The sequence below is a fragment of the Nelumbo lutea genome, chromosome 2 (assembly GCF_056320005.1).
Source record: "Nelumbo lutea isolate HS-2025 chromosome 2, American lotus-T2T, whole genome shotgun sequence".
NCBI classification, from domain to species: domain Eukaryota; kingdom Viridiplantae; phylum Streptophyta; class Magnoliopsida; order Proteales; family Nelumbonaceae; genus Nelumbo; species Nelumbo lutea.
In genome coordinates, this window is record NC_142685.1 from 31,620,905 (window position 1) to 31,635,597 (window position 14,693).

General features: G+C 39.8%; 1 protein-coding gene across 1 annotated transcript in view; it reads left to right on the forward strand.

The window, feature by feature from the left end:
* Nucleotides 1–1,381: 1,381 nt before the first annotated feature.
* LOC148869650 (uncharacterized) overlaps nucleotides 1,382–14,693 on the forward strand; it is a 39,110-nt gene continuing 25,798 nt past the window's right edge. The window contains exons 1-3 of the mRNA XM_088970383.1: nucleotides 1,382–1,974; nucleotides 2,249–2,337; nucleotides 2,654–2,717. Coding sequence (XP_088826509.1) covers nucleotides 1,903–1,974; nucleotides 2,249–2,337; nucleotides 2,654–2,717 — 225 coding nt within the window. The 5' untranslated portion in view covers nucleotides 1,382–1,902. The remainder of the gene's footprint in view (nucleotides 1,975–2,248; nucleotides 2,338–2,653; nucleotides 2,718–14,693) is intronic.

Genomic DNA, 14,693 nt, shown 5'->3' on the forward strand with positions numbered 1-14,693 from the left:
TTTTCTCCCAATGCAATATCTTCAACCTTATTATCCTATTTTAAACATTTATTTACCACTTCCTCCCCTGTGCTTGATGATTTTATTGAGTTGTCCATGAAGATCACCAATGCTGATAATTCTACCCTATGTTCTATATCATATGAAATTAATTTAGATTAAAAACACACTTTTCAGTATGGGAGCCTTTACACTTGGGCCTGATGGTATAGGGGTGTTCAAATTCAGCTATCAAACTGAAAATTGAACCGAGCCAAACCTAATAAGTCTATTCATTTTGGTCATTTTGGTTTTTGGTTCGGTTCGGTTTGAGAAGAAAAATCTACTGGACTGAACTGAAAACTAAATTAATCAAAATAAATACATATATTTATATTTTAATTATAAACACTAATACTAATATTAGCATTAATATATATTTTTATTACTATTTATATTAATAATAATATATAAGATGTATTTTAGTTATAAATGTTGATATATTTTATTAATAATTATAAATATAAATATAACATACATATAACTAACCAAATTAACCAATTTAGAACCAAATTTGGTTCGATTTGGTTCAATTTTCAAGTCTAATTCAGTTTATTTTGGTTCATGAAAATGGTCAAATCGAAATGTCAGTTAGGTTTTATTTCCAGACCAAACCGAACTGAACTGACCAAATAAACACCCCTACCTGATGGTATACAGGTTGGAATCTTTCAATCATTGTAGAAGCCCCTTCCAAACAGGATCTTTATATATATATATATATATACGCCAATTAGTCTAAAGTTCAAATAACATGAGAGGAAGTGGGCTTAAAAGCCTGAAATAATACATGAAATTCATGTTTTTTTTTTAACTTCAATTGACCCTACTCAAATGCATGTAGCTCTGCTCTTGCTTGTAGTCTTTCCACTAGTCCACATGGGGGTCCAACCTCAGACATGATTTGTGACCACATCATTAAGGTAACAAGGCCATAGGTCAAAAATTTTCAAAGTTGGTAACAGGTAACTTGTTGTTTATTGAGCTCAGATTTCCTATTCACTCTCTATCCGCCATGAATTGCAGTTACACATCTCTCAATTCATAATAGAGATGTATGACTGCAATTCATAGTGGGTAGAGAGTGAGTAGGAAAAGTGAGTAGAAAATCCCGTTTATTGGTTATTGGCATTTTATGTTTAAGTTATAGAAGGGGTAGTGACATTTAGCCCACCCCCAAACTTTCATTTGTGACAAAGGTAAAATTACTTTGCACTTGTTTTGTTAGTGAGTTTGATGGTAAGGCTAAAATTACTAAAATGCCCATTCAAATTTTGATGGTACGAGAGAATAGAATATCAAGTTAAACAAAAATAGGCATGTTGAAGCACAATACCTATACTTGCTGTTTTTAGTTTTTTTATGTTTGCATTTTTTAGTGTTTTCTATTTCTATATTTTGTGTGTGTACTTTCTTATTTTTCTTTGTTGTATTTTTTTCTGTATTTGTATTTTGTTGTATTTTCCTTTTTCCTCCGTTTTTTTGTTGTAACTCCCATACTTTTGCTATTTCTTAACGTTCCTTCATTTCTTCTTCTCTTGCTACTATTTTCCCTTCATTTTAATGGTATCATAATTACCCCTTTTCAAGAGAGTTCGGATTAGTAGAATGCTTTAGCTGTGGAAGTGTGGAACCAATGATAAGGTTCCACGCCAGATAAACTGCTAAAGCCTTCAGATAACCTTGCTCTTTTCAGTTTTCATTTTTTCAACATCCTAGTGGCTAGTACCGGAAGAAAACTGGCCAGTCCGGTTCTGATATCAGAACATTAAAAGAAAATCCGGTTCTTTTTTTGGGTCTTTCCTCTCCTGAACTGAACTCTCAGAGAGAGAGAGAGAGATTTGATTGGGCATAAAAGAAACGATGATCGGAGTGGGGAAAATCAAGCAGTACAGCAACGTCCTTGATAAACCCCTCAGCAAAGGCAAACAAGAGGTTTGATTGGTTTCTCTTCCTTTTTTTGTAATTCTTCTTTGCACTCGCTCTAGTTTATCTGTTTCCTGATTTTGCCCTAGAAATTCTCTATTTCTGCCGTTGGTTCCATTTATTAATTGATCCAATTGCAGTTTAATTATTATCTTGAGGTTTGTTTTTCTTCATATTTCAATATCTCTCTATATTGCTTATATGATTTTTCATGCTGTCAATGGAAAATCCGGAACATTTTTCATTTTCGGAATTTTTTTCTTATAAGCAGTTCTGCTTGCAGGTCAGTCTGAGTGCATTCGCCTTCTTGTTTTTGGAGCTTGTTCAGTACAATCAGACTCAGGTTGACAACATTGCCGAATTAGAGCGAAGGTGATGACCATGATAACCTCATTGAATATACCATCTTTTAGTTATCGATGAAGAGTGATCTTGATTGATCCAATGTGAATTTTATCTGAGTTGCATTTGAGACTATTTCAATTTGATAAATGTAATATGCTGTTTAAAAGATCTCGAAGCAACTAGAATGCTGGGAATCTGATTATTGTGGTCACATTTAAGATACTCACTTTCTTTTTCAAAAATATTGTGCACTTGACGATGTCTTTGCATTGTTGGGCTATAGGAAGCAGTTCATATTTACAATTTAGGCATAGACTGTGACTTAATTGGATATATGGCTCAGGTTAGAGGATGCAGGCTATGCTGTTGGAGCAAGAGTTTTAGAACTTCTGTGCCACAGGGATAAGGTATTGCATATCTTAGTAGTTCTAAAGACATATTCTTTTCTTACATTCTATGATGGAAGCTTAAAGGGTTCATAAAGTTTCCTGCATTTTGAACTTCTACTTCAAGGACTCATAACACTATTAGTTTTTTGTTAGAAACCTATACTCATCTAAATGCAATTGGATCTGGATTTGAATAAACTGTATGATATTTGGACAAGCAAGTGATCTAGAAAGCTTGATTTTTTTACTTATCTTTATACCTGAGTGATTTTTGAAGTTCATAGGTTAGACCATGCATGCATTTGCAACTAATTATCATTCATATTTTCACGGGCAGGGTATACTCTTTATCCTGTTTACTAAGAAGTATTGGTCAATGGCCTTAGAAAGGCCTTACAAGATGAAAGTCGATTATCTATCTCCAAGTGATATTTACCTTTTAGTAAGCTTATTTGGACTCCTTATCTGCTGAACGAGTGGATCAATGCTTGCATGTGGTGTTGTGGGTTGACAGGAGAAGGGGATGCTATGTGGGACAACAAACCCAATTGGCTGAGATGACTCAGGAAATTGCACAAATGAGAAACTTAGTTATAACCAATATAAGGGCATAAAGAAGAAATCTCCTAGGAAAAAGATGAATATAAGTCTTGGTTGCAAATTCAAGCACAGGAGCATGCTCAGCACACTAAACTGAAGATCCCAACTGCTAAAAGAAGGAATCTTAAATCACAAAGCCTTGTGGCAGGGTCGCAATCTGATATAATACTCTGGGGTGCCCCATGCAGTCTAGCAATTTCCTTTGTGAAGAGTTCAACAACCATAGGAGCAGTGTATGGATGGGGGATCACTGTAAGGCCTTACATTGGTGGGGGAAGCTCTGGGCAAGAGGGGGGGAATTCAATGGTCATGCACATGGATAGGTGGTGTGCTTGGTGGTTTGTGGGACACCTCAGCAAATTGGGTGAGTGCCCTTGTTAGCTGAGAAAGATATGGGGACTACATTGGGCCCAAGAGGCTGAGACAGAGTTGGGCCGACTACTATAGCCCCCAAATGCAAGAAAATATGGTTGTCCAGGTTCTGTGGTCTGTCTACAAACTGATGATATACTCTCTTGCCTTGATCCCCCATCCATATGTGGACCACTCTCCCGTTATAAAGTCTATTGTCAAATGGGCCCAATCACACAATACTGACCCAAGTTGTTCTACCCACTGCATCCCCAAGACACACCACTGAACTCCAAAGGGTGTAAGTTGACCCAAAATTTGGGGCTTTGGATCTTCAATAACAGATTAGTACAGACCCCATCATATTTCAGGTGGCTTCCATTGCTACGTTTACACATGAAGGCTGGGGTGGGCTGCACTACCAGGCCCAACTGCTTTATGAGGGCGTAAGTAATGAAGTTCATTGGACACCCGCTCTCAATCAAAATTGCCATGTGGTGTCCTTCTAGGAGCCTAGTTACCTGCATAGTCCTAGGGGAGGGCAGCCAGTAAGGGCCTGAAAGGAGATTTTGTGAGTTTCAGCCTCCTGAGTATCTGCCCTGAGAGTTGGGGTACTTGGGTCCATCTCTATGTCACTCCCTTCCTCCATATCTGCCCCATCAGTTTGTAACAAGAAGACTTGTTGGGCCCTGCAACGATGCTCAAGCCCAAACTTTACAATTGTAACATAACCCGTTTTCCCTTCTTCCTTGCATCTCATCCCATGTGAGTCTCTTAAAAGGAATATTAAGGCCAATTGGGCATGGGTGTTGGTATTGGGTTCAAGTTTGTATTTAGGAGTTTGATTTGTCTGATTATAGATCCACCTACATTGAACAATATTATAGTAGGCGAGCAATGTTATTTAGTATCTCAATAGATTCCATCATTGATTATTTGATATTCAAAGAAAAACAAAGAAAAGTTGTAAAAAAAGAAGGTGCAATTGTGAAACTTGAATTTGATATTAAAAACCTTGAACAAGGTTAAAGAGACTTATCTGGAAAGGCATGTCATAGACTAAAATTTGATTTTTTTTCCTTTCAATACATTGGGCGACATCCATGTAAGTCGATGAATATCCAACCCATCAAAACTACTTACTATATATATATATATTGTAGAGAAGATGGGCCGAATGGCCCATAGGTGGTTTATCCTTTCTTACTTTTTTATATTCTTTGCTGTAATGGGCCTTATTCTGGGCCTATTCTTTCTGTGTTATGTTCTTTTAATTTCTTGCCCAACTAAGGGCCTCTTTGTAAATTATTAAAGTTTAACTTAATAAAGTAGTGTTAGGGGGTAAGAGGAGAGATTAAGGTTCAAAACTCTCTTTCTCGAAGGCTGTTTTTCTTCTTGGTATCAAAGTAGGCTCGTTTTTTCCCTCTTTTTGACATTTTTTTCTCATACATAGTGTGTATGGAGAACTGAACCGTACAGACTGTTAAAGGTCTCAGTTCTGCCCAGTTGTTAGTGGTTTCTGGAGAAAAGAGGACTGACTGTGTCGCCTCCTTGCCTGATTCCAGTGTTCTTCCCGAAACCCTAGTTTCCTGGAGAAATCTGTTTGCGAGCTCCGCAGGGTGTTTGGACTGGGTGCTCAGTGTTTGGAGGTTTTCTGTTTTTCTTTCTTGAAGACCGAACCAAGTTGGTTGGTGTTCCGTGTAGTCTGCAAGGTGCGGCTTCTGTTTCTGTTTTTCACAGCTTTCGGGTGTGACTTAGATTTGTGGTACTGCTGCATTGAGGTAGGCTTAACACAGTTTGTTGGTTCGGCTGTTATTAGTGTTTAAGTTAGTCTTATTTGTGTCTTATGTTTTTAGTTATTGGGCCTTTAGTTATTGGGCCCAAACATGTTTAATGTTTTAATTGTTTTATTTGTCTAGGTGTCCCATCACTAATCAGGGGCATTCTAGTCTGTTCATGTAATTATTTTATAATCATCTATATAAACTTGTTAGGTCGGCTGAAGAGTTTAAGCCGCCTCTCTCAGATCTTCTTCTCTTCTTCTTCTTCTTCTCCCTCTTCTTCGACTGCTGTAATCCAACAAACATGGTATCAGAGCCAGGTTCGTTTGTCTGATTACAGCAACAACCTTTTGACCCTCCTTTTCTTCCTTCTTTTCCTTTCTCTTTTCTGTCTTGGTCGCTGTGAAGAAACCCTAGGGCTGACCGTAGAGCACAGCAAGGTCTGTATCTAGGGTTTCCCTTGGTTGTAGGGCCCAAGGGGAGTTTGCTCCAGAAATCGATGCCCTACTAGACACCTTACATCAGGTAGTAGCCATTCAGCTGCTAAGAGAGATCTGTGTGGGACAGATCTAGGTGGAAGGGCTGACTTCGACAGTCCTAGTTCGGTTCGTACAGTTGGTCACAGTCTACTACAGTAGAAATCAAATTCCAGTCCAGTCCAGAAGAGTTCAGCACTGTACAGAAGTGGAGTGTTCTTGGTTTCATTTCTGTTACAAGGGTTTTTCAGACCTGCAACAACTTCGGTAAGTCTGAAATTGTGCTCTTTGTACTGAGTTTTTCAATTGTGATCACTGTAAGAGGAAGGAGATGTCTTCAATATCGGGAGAAGTGTCTTCTAGGGATAATAGACCTGGTGGGAGGTCTCCTAATATGGAAAATCCAAATCTGCATAGCTTGCAGATTACCAGTGTGCTGTTAGATGAATATAATTTTAGAGAATGGTCTGTTTCAGCCATGCTCTTCATTACTTCCCATGATCTTACGGGTTATCTAGATGGACAGAAGAAGGAACCTGCAGTGGGTAGTGCAGAGTATGCAGTATGGCGTAGGGAAAATGCTACTGTTATGTCCTGGATGCTTGCTTCGATGACTTCAAGAGTGGCCAGGACTGTTCAACACTTTCTGACTGCTGCTAAGATTTGGGAGAAAGTCTAAAACTTATGGACAAAGAAAGAACAATGCCAGAATTTATAGGCTGAACCAAGACAATGCTGCATTGAGACAAGGAGAAAAGACAGTTGCAACATATTTTGCAACCCTAGAAGGATTATGGAAAGAACTCGTTCACCATCTTATTCTTGATTGGGAGAATGCAAAAGACAAGGAGAGGCATGATAAACAGATTGAGGAGGGTAGAGCCTTTAAGTTCTTGGCTGGCTTAGACCCAATGTTTGAGAGCATAAGATCTCAAATTTTGGGAAGGGATGAACTGCCAGATTTACATCATGTCTATTACCTAGTAAGGAATGAAGAGGTTAGGAGGAAAGAGATGCAAGTTGACACTCAAACACAGCCAGCAGAACAGCCTGTTGAACATTCAGCCCTAATTTCTTCAAACCACAAGGGGAGCAAGCATTCAAATAAGAGACATCTTAAGTGCTCTCATTGTAGTGGTGAAAGACATGTAAAAGAGACTTGTTGGGTTCTTCATCCTCATATGAAACCAGCTGCTTTAAGGAAAGACAGGAAGCCCCAGAAGAATCAAACAGCTAGTGGGAATCATGTTACTAGTCACAGTGGTGATGGCTCGAAGAACACATCTACAGTTGCATCTTCTCCTATGGGACAGACTGTTAATTTCCCCACATCCGAATCATGGGGTTTCACTACTGATGAGGTAGAGGTTCTTAGCCAGACCTTAACCCGTCTAAGGACTAATTCTCTTGCTTCCACCTCTCTTGCCAAATCAGGTATTGTCTCTGCTTATAGTACAACTAGTTCTATTGACTCTACTTTTTGGATTGTTGATTCTGGTGCCACTGACCACATTGACACACATGTCCTCTTTATTTTCTTCTTACCAATTGATGTCTAGCCAAGATAAGATGAGGGTTGCTGACGGTTCCCTCTCCACCATCTCGGGGAAAGGGGGAGTTGACTTAAGAAAGAACCTCTCTCTTAAATCTGTTCTACATGTTCCCAATCTTACTTCCAATCTCTTATCTGTTTCGAAGCTTATCAAGAATTTAAACTGTAGTGTAACTTTCCTTCCTACTCATTGTGTCTTTTAGGGCAGATTGACAAAGAGAATGACTGGGAGTGGTCATGAGTGTTGAGGTCTCTACTATTTTGATGCAGACATAAGTTCGGCCTTACAATCATTTGCAACCAGTAGTCAGAATAATGTGGAGTCAATAGCTAGGTTACACTTGTGGCATGTTAGGCTAGGTCATTTACCTTTTTCATCTTGCAAGGGTTGTTTCTTGAATTATTTAAGAGTATTTCGAGTCAAAGTTTAGTTTGTGAAGTGTGTCAGTTGTCAAAACAATGTAGAACCCTTTATCCAATTTCTAGTAATGAAATTTAAGCTCCTTTTGATTTGGTCCATTCTGATGTTTGGGGCCCTTCACCCCTTGTTTCTATGGATGACTTTTGTTACTTTATCAGTTTTATTGATCATTATTCACGATGCACATGGATCTACTTGTTAAAAGGACGTGATGAAGTGCCACGGATAACCATGGCATTTTGTAAAATGATTGAGACTCAATTTGACAAAAAGATTAAGCAATTCCGTTCAGACAATGCTGCAGAATATTTTGAAAGATCCTTGAACCTATTCATAGAGGATGCTGGCATGATACATCAGTCGTCTTGTGCTAGTACCCCTCAACAGAATGGGGTTGCTGAGCGCAAAAATAGACACTTATTGGAGACTGCTCGAGCTTTATTATTTCAGCACAAGGTGCCCAAGCATTACTGGTCTCAAGTTGTCCTTACCGCATCATATCTGATAAATCGGATGCCATCCAAGGTGTTGGGTATGAAAACTCCTTTATCTGTTCTTTGCCCTAATCTTCCAGATTTTCCTCTTCCACCTAGAGTCTTTGGTTGTGTGTGCTTTAAACATGTTAAGGATCCGAAGAAGTCCAAGTTGGATCCTAGGGCTACGAAAGGAATCTTTCTTAGGTACTCTCCTACCCAGAAAGGTTACAAGTGTTCTGATCCCATCACCAAGAAGAAGTATGTCACAAAAGATGTGATATTTTTTGAGTCTCACTCTTATTTTCATTCTTCCCAGAATCCTCTTCAGGGGGAGACTAGTGGGATGGAAGAGGATTCTTCTATGGATTCTCCTTCCCCCTCCTGTTTTGTGCCTCTCTTTGCCTCGGGCCTTCCATCTTCTCCTCCTGATCCTCCTAGTTGTAGCATCCCGAGTGAACCTAGTGAGGTTCCCATTCCTCTTGTTACCACTCTTGATGCTGCAGATGTAATTGGAGACACCAATAAGCAACAAAAAGATATAAGAATCACCTACAACAGAAGGAAAAGAGACCCTCCAACTCATGGCAACAATCAATCGGACTCGAATCAATCTACCTCAGCAACTTCAAGTAATCCCATTCCTCATACTTCTGATTTGGATCTCCCTATTGCTCTTCGTAAGTCTACCCGCTCTTGTACTATTCGACACCCCATTGCTGAATTTGTCTCTTACTCATGTTTATCTCCTCGTTACTATTCATTTGTGTCTGCTCTCTCCTTAGTGCATGTTCCTACTAGGTACTCAGAAGCAGTGTCTGATCCAAGATGGAAAGAGGCTATGAATGAGAAAATGAAAGCCCTAATGAAAGAAAAGACTTGGGAAATAGTGAATCTACCAGAAGGGAAGCGCACTGTAGGGTGCAAGTGGGTGTTCATTATAAAGCATAGGAAGGATGGGTCCATTGAAAGATTCAAGGCCAAACTTGTGGCAAAGGGGTTTACTCAAAAGGAAGGGATTGACTACAAAGAGACCTTTGCTCTGGTCGCGAAGCTCAACACAATCCGGGTCTTGTTGTCATTGGCTGCAAATTTCTCATGGGAGCTACGTCAGTTGGATGTAAAAAATGCTTTTCTAAATGGTGATCTACGTGAAGAAGTATTTATGGATCCTCCACCAGGTTATGGCTTTGATGAGAAAGTATGTAAACTGAGGAAAGCATTATATGGCCTTAAGCAGTCTCCTCGGGCTTGGTTTGAGAGACTTTGTGGGGCCATGAAAAGAGTGGGATACACTCAAAGTGGTGCAGATCATACTTTGTTCATGAGGAAACAAAATAGCCGACTTACAGTGTTAATCGTCTATGTGGATGATATGGTGATTACAAGGGATGATCGGGAAGAGATAAAAAGATTAAAGGAATTCTTGGCTTCTGAGTTTGAGATCAAAGACTTGGGTCATCTGAGATACTTCCTTAGAATTGAAGTTGCTAGATCAAAAGAGGGCATCTATATATGTCAGCGGAAGTATGTCCTTGACCTACTAGGGGACACAAGTATGATGGGGTGTAGACTAATAGATACTCCAATAGAGCAGAACCATGGTCTACAGGAATCAGTTGGAGAGGACTACGTTGATAGAGAAAGATACCAAAAACTGGTAGGCAAGCTGCCGTCTCTCACTCGACCGGATATTGCTTATGCTGTACATGTAGTCAGCCAGTTCATGCACTCTCCAAAGATTCCTCATATGAGAGCAGTGGAAAGAATTCTTAGGTACTTGAAGACTTGTCCAGGAAAATGAATTATGTTCAAAAAACACAATAAAATTGAAATTGAAGCGTATATTGGTGCTGATTGGGCTGGCTCTATTGGGGACAAGAAGTCTAATTCTGGGTATTGCACGTTTGTTGGAGGAAATCTGGTTACATGGCAAAGTAAAAAGCAGAATGTGGTTGCCAGATCGAGTGTAGAGGCTGAATATCGGGCTATGGCCCATGGTGTTGCAAAACTGCTATGGCTTAGAACCCTTCTTGGTGAGCTCGGGGTAAAAGTCGAGTGTCATCTCAGGCTGTATTGTGACAACAAGGCTGCCATCATCATTGCAAATAATCCAGTACAACATGATAGGACGAAGCAAATAATCCAGTACAACATGACCGGCACTTCGTTAGAGAAAGAATTGTCTCAGGAGAACTCTGCATTCCTTATACTCCTTCCGAGATGCAGATTGCAGACATGTTAACTAAAGGACTAGCTTCAACTAAGTTCTCAGACTTACTTGACAAGCTAAACATGATTGACATCCATGCTTAGCTTGAGGGGGAGTGTTGGTTCGATTGTTATTAGTGTTTAAGTTAGTCTTATTTGTGTCTTATGTTTTTAGTTATTGGGCCTTTAGTTATTGGGCCCAAACATGTTTAATGTTTTAATTGTTTTATTTGTCTAGGTGTCCCATCACTAATTAGGGGCATTCTAGTTTGTTCATGTAATTATTTTATAATCATCTATATAAACTTGTTAGGTCGGCTGAAGAGTTTAAGCCGCCTCTCTCAGATCTTCTTCTCTTCTTCTCCCTCTTCTTCGACTGCTGTAATCCAGCAAATACAGTCCTTGTTCCATCTTTATTCGGTGTCTTTTTGAAGTTGGTTGAAATCCTTTTGAAGTGTTTAAGAGATGAACTCCTCAGAGATTGAAAACAAGAATGTTGCTGAATCCGGGCAGGTTCCGGGAACCTCTGTTGATCCTTTACTGACTGTGACCACAGTCAAGCTGGATGGAACTAATTATCTAGCATGGTCACAATTGGTAAAGGTTCATATCTGTAGTAGAGGAAAGTAGGGTTTTATCTCTGGGAGCAAAAAGGCTCTCTCAGAAGATGATCCATCTTATGAGAAGTGGATGTAAGAAAATTATACTGTTATTCGGTGGCTTGTGAACTCAATGCAGCCACAGATTAGCGAGCACTATTTGTGGATGAATTCAGCAAAAGAAATCTGGGATAGCATTGCTGAAACCTATTCCCAAAAATTAAATGTGGCTAGAGCTTACAAGTTGAGAAGTGATGTGAAGAATTTAAGACAGGGGGAGAAACCTTTAGCTGTATACTTCTCAACACTGAAGTCTTTGTGGCAAGAAATAGATCTGATAGAAGCGTAACCTGGGACACCACTAATGATGCAGAGACCTATAGAAAACTAGTTGAGAGAAACATGGTGTTTGGGTTCTTAACTGGACTAAACCCAGAGTATGATATCACAAAACAAAACATTTTATCCAAGGATAGTGTCTCACTGTCACAAGCATATGCCTTAGTAAGTTGTGAAGAGAGCAGAAGGATTGTCCATGTTCAAGGGGCTGGTCTAAATGATCACTTTGCTAATATGGGAGTGAAACCCAAAGGGGTTGCAGGGACTCCTAGTGGCTCAGGGAAGAAAGAGGTTGTCTGTGAGTACTGTAAAATGCCAAAACACACTAAAGGCAAGTGCTGGAAATTACATCCTGAGCTTCTACCTCTTCGGTTTCAGAAGAAGCATGATAATAAAAGGGGAGGGAGTGCTAATGCTATTGCTGGTCCAGATAGTGACAAGTACCATACTGAAGAGATGACAGCTTGTGCACAGTTAGCAGCCATGAAAGCAGAATATGAGAAGTTTGGGAGGATGATTAGTCACGTAAAGGGTGTGACTTCTTCTTCCAACCCTTAAAAAAATTCATCATCTTCTGCATTTGCTCATTCAGGTATACGGGCTTCTGTCAATCATGCAACCATTTCAGGTAATCTTAGGATCCCTTGGATTATTGATTCAGCTGCTTCTGATCATATGACCAACCTTTCTATCTTGTTTGTTTCATATGATTTACTTCCTGGACGTGACAAAATCACCCTAGCCGATGGTTCTCTTGCCTCTATCTCCGGCAAGGGAACCATCAAGGCTACAGATTCCTTGTTCCTACCTTCTGCCCTTCATGTACCTAGACTAAATACAAACTTGTTATCTGTAAGTAGTCTAACTAAGTCAGTAAACTGTTGTGTAACCTTCTTCCCTTCCGACTGTGTTTTTCAGGATCTGGAGTCTCGGAAGGTGGTTGGGAGTGGCCATGAGGCGAATGGAATATACCTGCTTGATACTCCGGGACAGTGCTCTGAACAACTTGGAAAAGCTGCTTTTGGGTCTATATCTACAGAGTCTATTAGTCGAGTTATGTTATATCATTTTTGTTTGGGTCATCTTTCTTTTTCTGCATTGAGCCATTTATTCTCTGAACTGTTTAAGGGAATTAGTTTGTCCAGTCTTCATTGTGAGTCTTGTGAGCTGTCAAAGCATTGTAGAAGCAGTTATCCCTTGAGTAATAAAGGATCTTATTCTCCTTTTAATATTGTGCACTCTTATGTGTGGGGGCCTTACCACTTACCCTCTATGGGTGGCTACAAATATTTTATATTGTTCATTGATGACTTTTCTTGGCTTACTTGGATATTCCTGATGAAATCCCGTGATGAAGTTCCCAGACTTGTGAGACAATATCATGAATTTGTCCTAACCCAGTTTGGTACCAAGATTAAAATTTTCAGATCTGACAATGCAGAAGAATATTTTGAGAAGAACTTGTCTTGCTATCTCTCTGACTTGGGGGTTATTCATCAAAGCTTCTGTTTGCCTCACATGTTCCTACAAAGCTTTGGGGTGATGCCGTTCTCACTGCTACCTACCTTATAAACCATATGCCATCCAGGGTTTTGGGGTTTAAGTCTCCTTTCAGTCTCCATCCGGACAATGAGCTTTTTTCTATTCCTCTTCGTGTCTTTGGCTGCACTTGTTATGTACATATTTCTAGTGTCCGAAGACAAATTTGAACCAAAAGCCCACAAGTGTATCTTTCTGGGTTATTCCCCCACACAGAAGGATTACTGTTGCTTTGATCCAAAGGCTGGTACTCGGTATGTCACAATGGATGTCACATTTGATGAGCTTTCTTCATTTTATGGTTCCTCTATGGAGGGACATTGTCCAAAGGGGGAGGATTTGTCACAGGTCTTTGCTCTTCCTCTTCCTGTCCTAGTTGAGTCTTTTAATGAGTCTCTTCCTTCTTCAAATGAATCAAGGGAGGATCAGTCATTCCACTCCTCCTGTCCCAGTGTTCCTTCCCCTTTACCTCCTCGTCCTCTCTTTAATCCCAGGGTGTATCAAAGACAAAGATCTAGAAATGAGCAGGTTGTTTCCCCTACAACACGTGAGCCTCATGCACTTCCAGTTATAGATGAGACAACAGGTACTGTTTCAGCCCCTTTGGATCCATCTTTCCCAGACCTTGATATTCCCATTGCTATTAGGAAAGGAAAAAGGAAGTGTACTGCACATTGCATTTCCAAACACCTTTCTTATAGTTTGCTTTCTCCTTCATATTTTGCCTGCCTTTCTTCTGTTGCCTCTAACCCAATTCCCAAGTCTGTGTCAGAAGCTCTTATTATTTCAGAATGGAGGGATGCTATGAGATCCGAAATTGATGCCCTGCATAAGAATGACACTTGGGAAGTGGTTGATTTGCCTTAAGGGAAGGATCCAGTTGGCTGTAAGTGGGTCTTTACTATCAAATATCATGCTGATGGCACCATTGAGAGGTACAAGGCTAGGCTAGTTGCAAAAGGTTATACACAGACATATGTGATTGATTATCTGGAGACCTTTGCCCATGTTGCCAAGATGACCTCTGTGAGACTGGCCACTTTATCAATTGGATGTAAAGAATGCATTTCTGAATGGAGAATTATATGAGGAGGTTTATATGTCTCTTCCTCCAGGGATGTATGAAACAGATATGAAAGGAAATGTATGCAAGCTGAAGAGATCTCTTTATGGACTAAAACAGTCCCCTAGAGCATGGTTTGAGAGGTTTAGGGCTGCCCTTGTTAACTTTGGCTATGTAAAGACACAATCTGATCATACTTTCTTTGTGAAGAGGAGAGGGTTCCTGGCAGTTCACCTGATTGTGTATGTTGATGATATTGTTGTGACTGGTAATGATGTTTCAGGAATTAATGATCTCAAATCTTTCCTCCATACAGAGTTTGAAATCAAAGATCTGGGGGAATTGAGATACTTCCTTAGCATAGAAGTTGCTAGATCCAAGGATGAAATTCTTATCTCCCAGAGGAAGTATGTTCTTGATTTGCTCTTTGAAACAGGGAAGATGGGTGCTAGATCAGTTGCTACTCCTATTGATATTAGTCATAAACCCTTTGCTTCAGATGGAACATTGATAGAAGACAAAGGAGTCTTCTAGAGACTTCTTGGAAAACTTCTGTATCTATGCATGACTAGGCCAGACATTGCAAATG